The 7,506-nt window shown below is 47.6% G+C and overlaps 1 protein-coding gene across 10 annotated transcripts in view; it reads right to left on the bottom strand.

Moving 5' to 3' along the window:
- Positions 1-4,946: 4,946 nt before the first annotated feature.
- The window catches only part of Dctn1 (dynactin subunit 1), a 39,430-nt gene continuing 36,870 nt past the window's right edge, over positions 4,947-7,506 (bottom strand). For all 10 annotated transcript variants that reach the window (XM_008824767.3, XM_008824771.3, XM_008824764.2 and 7 more), the window contains 3 exons: positions 7,083-7,162; positions 6,445-6,534; positions 4,947-6,041 (listed from right to left, as the gene is read on the bottom strand). In XM_008824767.3, the coding sequence (XP_008822989.1) occupies positions 5,904-6,041; positions 6,445-6,534; positions 7,083-7,162 (308 nt within the window). In that variant the 3' untranslated portion in view covers positions 4,947-5,903. The remainder of the gene's footprint in view (positions 6,042-6,444; positions 6,535-7,082; positions 7,163-7,506) is intronic.

The following is a 7,506-nucleotide window of genomic DNA, read 5'->3' as shown; positions in this document are numbered from 1 at the left end:
AAAGAAACAGGAGGGGCCATGCATCCTCAAACCATCCTCTGCATGTACCTTGGGCCTGACAGGGGTCAAGGTCATCAGAGCTATGCTGCATCCCCTGCTTGGTATCTGGCTGTGGAACAGACCTGTTACTTATTCACATTCAGGCTCAAGGCCGGCAGGGACCTCAGCTCAGAGTCCTTGAACAATCTCTAGAACCAGCCACAGCAGATACAGTGTTCCCCCAATACTGCTCCTCCTCACTGTGGAGCAGCACAAAAAATGTGCAACAAGCAGGTGAATTCAAATGGGTGGAGAGCTTCCAGCCTTACTCTTTAAAATATATATATTGGGGCTGGAGAGATGGCACAGCAGTTAAGAACACTGGTTGTTCTTGCAGAAGACCCGGGTTTGAACCCCAGTACTCACATGGCAGCTAACAACTGTCCATAACTCCAGTCCCAGGGGATCCGACAGCCTCTTCTGTCCTCCTAGAGCATTGCATGACACAGGTGCACTTACATACATGCAGACAATACACGCATACACATAAAAATAAAAGAATTTTTAAAATATTTATTTTTTAAGTGTATGCCTGTATTGCCTGCATATATGTTAAGTGCACCTGTGTTGTACAATACCTGTGGAGGACAGAAGAGGACATTGGATCCCCTGGGGCTGGAGTCATGGATGGTTGTTAGCCGCCATGTAGGTGCTAGGAATCAAACCTGGGTCTTCTGCAAGAACAACCAGTGCTCTTATCTACGGAGTCTCTCCAGCCCCTAGCCTTATTCTTTCCTGGCAGTCTTGGTCTAGCCAGTGCTCTTAACCACTGGGTCACCTCTACAGTCCCCAGCCTTGGTCTAGTAAAAGTAGGAGGAAACAGTGCTTGCCATGGTAGAAAATAACCGAAAAAGCACCAAGAAATACCTCTCCCTTGGGGCTCAAAATAACGGTTCTTTTGAGTGTATGTCTGAGGAATGTGGATACTTAAATTGTTTCCTTTTTACTTGCTTAATATATCCCAAGTGTCCTCTTTGAGTGAACATCTGTGTCAAGCATAGTATTAATACTTCATTTAAAAGATCACCTGAGGCGGGATGGCAAAATGGCCCAGTGGGTAAAGGCACCTGCTGGCAACTCTTAGGACCTAAATTTGGTCCCCAGGACCTATATGGTGGAAGAAGAGAATCAACACCTGCAAGTTCTCTGACCTTCACACATACACCTTGGCCAGCATGTGTGCATACACACACTAAATAATAAATAAATTAATGTAATTGTTTTGAGACAGGGTCTCACTATGGAACCCTGGCTGTTCTGGAACTATGTTGGCTAGCTTTGAAATCTACCTGCCCCTAGGATTAAAGGTGTACTACACTACACCTGGCCCATACATTTGAGAGAGAGAGAGAGAGAGAGAGAGAGAGAGAGAGAGAGAGAATTACCTGAGCAAATAATGGCACCTAAGGAAAATGACAATGCCTCATATTACAAATAGAAACTGAGGTCACAGGTTAAGCAACCCCACTCCCAATGAAGAGCTGGGATAGCAGTCCTATTCATAAAGCTACCTTCATTAGGGCAGGTCACATTGGTTCTGGATGTCTGCCAAAAAAGAGGGGGCTCCTAGGAGACCCAGTTGAAACTACTCATACCCTGCCCCTGCCAACTGCCAGCCAGTTTCCTCAGTGGCACTTGTGGGTCTGGATTGATCAGAGGTGGCTGTTACCATGCTTTGCACCATCTCTGGTGCTGTCAGGTTTTTGCTCCACCATCTCATCTATTTCTTCATGCCATTCCTACCATCATCTGCCTGGTCATCCTCTGACCACCCAACACCCACAATTCTTATAATAGTCTCCAAAGAAAGGATGCTACTGGGATGCCACAGAGCAGGTGAGTGCCTAGCTCCCCACGGCAACTTGGTTTTTGCTCCCTCCACCCCAAGGAACCTGTCTGCCAGTGAGTGTATCAGGTACCTAGTAACTACAGAGGATACTTCCCAGAGCTCACTTGCCCTTTGAGCTTGTGTCTCTCCTCCCTTTGATAGGGAAGAAGAGAGAGAGGATGGAGAGGGGCAGTTACATTTGTATTATAAAGACACACTTGTACTCTACTACAGAAAGGAATCAGCAGGTGTTTGCTGTTATCAGCTTAGCAGTGTTTGGTCTGGGTTACCTCTCCTGCCCAACTGAGATGACATTGGAGAGGTTGATATCAGCAAAAACTAAAGTTTCAAGTGCCTGAGGGAAGAGTACAAGGGATGATAACAAGAAGCACAGACATCACAGATTTCAGAAATGTGGCTGACCACCTGACCAGAGGGGTTAGACTTTTTAAAGCTTGGCCTTAAGATTCAGTTCCTGTCTCTACTCACTGGCTTCTGCACTGACAGGCAGCATGAGTTCTAGCGATCTGGTTACACATTTGCCATAGAAACCTTTTCCTGAGGGCCCTAGCTCACAGTGGCTGCTCCCCTAGGACCTGCTGGGGGCTGGGGACCACCACCAGTCTCTGCCTTTCCTGCCTCTGTGCTCTCTCCTTGGTGACTTGTACCTCAGGGCTCCAAGCTTCTAGCCATTTCTGTCCTGGCTAACTTCTGCAGCCCAGTGCCTACTGTTTCCTTGCACATCGGAACTTGGATAATATTCCAGGCTGAATGCAACCCTAGCAAGTGGGAGAGCTAACATCCCCCAGGGAAAGTAAGTGAGCTTCCTCTCCATTCCTCCAAGCCCAGGCATGGTGTTCCTGTGTAGTCTGTTCAGGGAGAGCTCAGGGGGGCAAGTGACCATCTGTGTCTGTGAAGCAGTGGCTGGCTCTACTCAAGCCTTTAGTTTTCTCCTCCTTCTGGAAACTCACTATCACTGCTCTGGGACCACATGTTCCAAAAAAGCACTGTCAATTAAGCTTTGCATCCAGCAGTTTTCTAAGTAACCAGAATTAAGACAGTGAACTCAGCCAAACCATTCCTTCAACCACCACTGACACTCCCAGCTCATTCCCCAAACATCTCCAATGGAGACTTCTCTGCTGGGCTCCAGATCTGATGGACCCAACTGTTGAACAGACATCCATCTAACTGGACATTTTCACTAGCACCTCAACTTCATATCCAGAATAAACTCCTCTTCCTCCTCAAACATGGATCCTTCTCATATCTGGGGGAATGCAGAAATAGAAGGTACTCTAAAGGAGCTTTCTGTTGGAAGGGGAAGGCAGACATGTTAACTGACATGACTGGAAACATGCTTATGGACAGAAAGCAGCATAGCAGAAGCTCCTACTGAAGAAGTGAGCCTACTGTGTGCCAAGCACAGCACTATCAGCTTGCATGCACAATCTCATTTGGTTTTCACAACCCTGTAGGGCATTATTCTCATTATGCAAATGAGAAAACGGATTAGAAACCTGGGATATAAAGCAACTCAACCCAACATGCCTGGAACAAGGAGCTTCAATTTTTGCTGACCTCGGAAGAACAGTACCTCATAAGCCACAGAAAGCGGCGCTTCCTCCAAGTGGCAACACTGCAGCCATCTCTAAAAATGAACAGGACTTCAGACAGGGATGGGGCAGGGAAGTGGAGACAAGGGAAAGAGACAGATAGTGTCTCTCATTTCATGGGAAGAGGTCCAACAGCACAAGGGAGCATGGAAACCCTAGGGGTTCACTAAAGCTGGACCACTGGGCACATACAGAAAAGAAAGCCCATGAGAGGCTGGAGAGATGGGCAGGAACCAAACAATCCTGGGAATCCCAGTTAATTTACCTTTAAATTCTACACCCTTTGAGGAATCATTTCAAGATTTTAAGTTTTAAAATTTAGTTAGGAGGAATCATTGCAGGACTTGAAGCCCAACTAGTTTTCATTTTAGAAGGGTTCCTCTGGCACTGGTGTGCAAACTGGCTGGAGAGACAATGGAGGGCAGGGAACAGGTTTAAATACTGCTTCTATTCCCAAGCAAGAAGCTGCAAGCAAAGACATTAAGACAAAGGCATTAAGACATGCATGGTCAGATTTAGGGGCTGGGGAGACTGCTCAGTTGGTGAAGTGCTTGCTATGAGGACCTGACTTTGATTTCTAGCACTCATGTAAAAAGCTGGGTGTGGTGGCATAAGTTTGCAATCCCAGAGCTGGGGAGATCCCTGAGGTTTTCTGGCTGGTCAGTAGGCCTTAATCAGCAAGCCCTAGGTCCCAGTGAAAGATCCTAGCTCAAAAAAACAAGGTAAGTCCGGCATGGCAGAACACTCCTTTAATCCCAGCATTCAGGAAGCAGAGGCAGGTGGATCTCTGTGAGATCAAGGCCAGTTGTCTATACAGCTCCAAGCAAGCTGAGACTATAGGGAAATTCTGTCACAAAACACAACAACAACAACAATAAAAACCACAATACAACAAAAATTAAATTAAAAAGAAAAAAACACCAGAAAACAAAGAACGGACCCAATGTCCACTTCTGGCCTCAGCAGGCACCAGGGATGTAGGTAGTGCACTTACATCTAAGGTTACCTTCACACACACACACAGAGATGTAGATAGATGTGAAAGGCAGTCATGAAGAAAACCTGGACAGGGCTGGGTACCAAAAACTAGCTAAGGAGGGTGAGGAGTAAGTCACAAAAGTTTGTGACTTGCCATATCCAGGATGCAGAAGAATGATCTTGGTTTTGGATACTTGGTGTGAACAAGATATGCGCCCCGCCCCCCATAGACTCAACTATTTGAATATTCTGTCCCCAGTTGGTGGTACAATTTTGCAAGATGTAGGAGGTACAGCCTTGCTGGATGAAGTGTGTCACTGGGGGCAGGCTTTGAGAGTTCATCGCTCGCCCCACTTCCAGTTGCTCTCTGCTTCCTGTTTGCCATTGGAGATGTGAACTCTCTGCTTCCAGCTCCTGCCACCATGCCTTCCCGCTATGATGGACTCTTATCCCTCTGGAACCATAAACCCAGATAAACTCTTCTATAAGTTGTTTGCTCATGATGTTTTACTATGGCAACAGAGAAGCAAACTAATACAGACATGTTGACTTTGAGATCCTGTAGAACATTCGCAGGAAGGTAGACAGCAAGTCACTGGGGATGTTTCAGCAGAGCTACATCAAAAACAGAAATCTGGAAAGTTCTTAACAGCATCTCCCTACTGATACTGATCTGTAGTGGACTTCAGGAGCAGCCTTTGCAATTTGCATCCTTTTTCACTGCTTTGCCTCAGTTTCCCTGGTTCAGCAAGTGTTACATTTGAGAGCCCCAGGTCCAACAGAGAGACCTGCATCAGAAAGCTGGCTGGAGTAGTGATCACATCATTACTCCACATCCAGAAACTGGGCTGAAGAAAGTCTAGAGAGTAGGGCAGAGCTGGCAGAGCTACATGGATCCAGCCCTCCAAGCTTCCTAAATGAACCGGGACACTGTCCACCTTCGCCCTGCTCAGAGTAACTTACTGCACATGTATGTGAAGGGCACAACATTTCAGCAGTCACTGGAGCCTTTAACCTTGGCACATTGTTCCTCAGCACTCCTCCTGCTCTACCCCTGCTGTCAGTCAAATGGCCCAAGTCTACTCAGCACCAAACAGAAAACAGTGAAGCAGAAGTTGCTTTAGTCAAGGGGTGAAGTCCTCGGTCAGGGAGACCTCACTCAACCTTTAGTGGTGGGGTATCAGCCAACCCCCCCACAATGCCCTGAGGCCCCTCAGGAAAGAGGGAGCAACTGAACAGCAAATTATGAAGAGGCCAGGGTGGGGATGGGCAAACCTATGTCAGGGCAGCAGCAGGACACTGACAAGCCCATGTGAAGCTGTACAGGATAGCAAGAGCTTAGCCCATGTGATTCTACCTGGAGGTGGCTAAGGTGGCTGTGCACTAGGCAGAGCAACACCAGGGGGGGCTGCAAGTCAAAGGGGACAGCAGGGAAGGAGTGCTTAGGAGATGAGGCGGCTATGAAGCTGGTACAGCTGCTCCTGGGTCAGCACAAGACGATGTCGCTGTCCGAGGCCTGCTGCACACGAGAAGGTCACTTTGCCCATGTAGACTGTGTCATCTTGCTGTTCTTCCTTAGCCTTGGGTTTGTGGAAGGAAGATCCCAGGTCAGGGACCCACTTTATTATGGGCCCCTGAAGGGGGTCCTTGAGTACTGGTGCTGGGAACTTAGGCTCCTGAGTTCTGATGCCATAGTGGCATTTTTCAAATCAGAACGGGAGTATAGTGTTGAACAAGGGAATCTAAATCCCTCCTGGTCTAAAAGTCAGGGGAGGTGTCATTTCTGTACTGAAATACTGGAATTTCTGAGCACTGAAAGCACTTTTGAGTTATATACAAGTTAAGTCTTGGCCCTGCCAGTAAAGCAATGTGAAGATGCTGGGCCTGAGACTCCAGAGGGCTCTTCAAATCCCAGGGGGAGGGGGAAGACCCACCAGAGCATTCCACACTGTGTGCCACCCTCTGCCCCATGCTCCTCCTTACCTTGAGGAAGGCTGATGAAGGGAAGGTGGCAAAGTCAGTGGGGACTGTGGCTCCAGGACGCTGAATGACTGTCTCCTTGAGAACCTCATCCTGGGAGGGAAGACAAGGTTAATTTAGGAGACCCTGGCAGGTAGTATAGGACCTTCTTGGTTTCACAGAGACTCTATACCAGGGGGTGGGACTCAGTCCTTTCCATCACTAACTTTTGCTTCCACCTCTATTTAACCCTCATCCAACACCCGTTTGCTTTATATATCCTCATTCTTTAAGGCCTAGTGCAGTTTCTAGTGCCTCCAGGAAGCCACTAACAACTATTTTATCCTCCAGTAGTCTCAGCTGACAGAAGCTGAAGCCCAAGCACACACCCAAAGGATCCTTAGTCAGCACTGGTGGTTCAGTGGTTAGAACTCTGGCCTGCCTAAAGATAATCCCAATCATGCATTATGTTGATGTGAATTTATCTTCTGTTTGCATGGAGTCAATCAGTTCTTAAAGCAAGAATTCTGCCTTCCTTCCATTCTCGCCCCAATCTTCCATCTAGCATGCTGTGAGTCCAGAGAAACTCCGGAAGTCTAGCTCCATCAAGGAATGATTAGACAGGAGCTGGTAGTGTGGGAAAGGGCAGGATCTGAGCTGACCTTGAGCTTCTCAATGGTGTCACTCAGGGACTTGAGCTGAGCCACTTGCTCCATAAGCTGGGCTGATGGGCTCTTGGTAGCTGTGGAGAAGGAGAGCTGGTGAGGACCACGGAGGTCCAGCCAGGCAGCTGAGCTGCATTAAGAGTTAGGAATGTAGGTACTGGACCCTCTCATGAAACAAACACTGCAGAGAGAGGGTAAAGCTGGGTCTGGTGGGAAGGTCTATAATTCCAGGTACTAGGAAGCTGAGATGATAATTGCAGGTTCAAGCCCTGCCTGGGCTACAGGGCAAGTTCAAGGGCAGCTTGGGCAACTTACTGAGTCCCAGTCTCAAAAAAAAAAAAAAAAGAAAAATAAGAGGGCTGGGGATATAGAGCACTAACTTACCAAGTTTGATGCCTCAGGTTTAATCCTCAGTAGTAGT

This window comes from Nannospalax galili, unplaced genomic scaffold (assembly GCF_000622305.1).
Source record: "Nannospalax galili isolate Female #2095 unplaced genomic scaffold, S.galili_v1.0 scaffold389, whole genome shotgun sequence".
In the NCBI taxonomy this organism is placed as follows: Eukaryota; Metazoa; Chordata; class Mammalia; order Rodentia; family Spalacidae; genus Nannospalax; species Nannospalax galili.
Note: the sequence above shows the minus strand (reverse complement) of the source record. Positions and strands in the feature narration are given on the sequence as shown.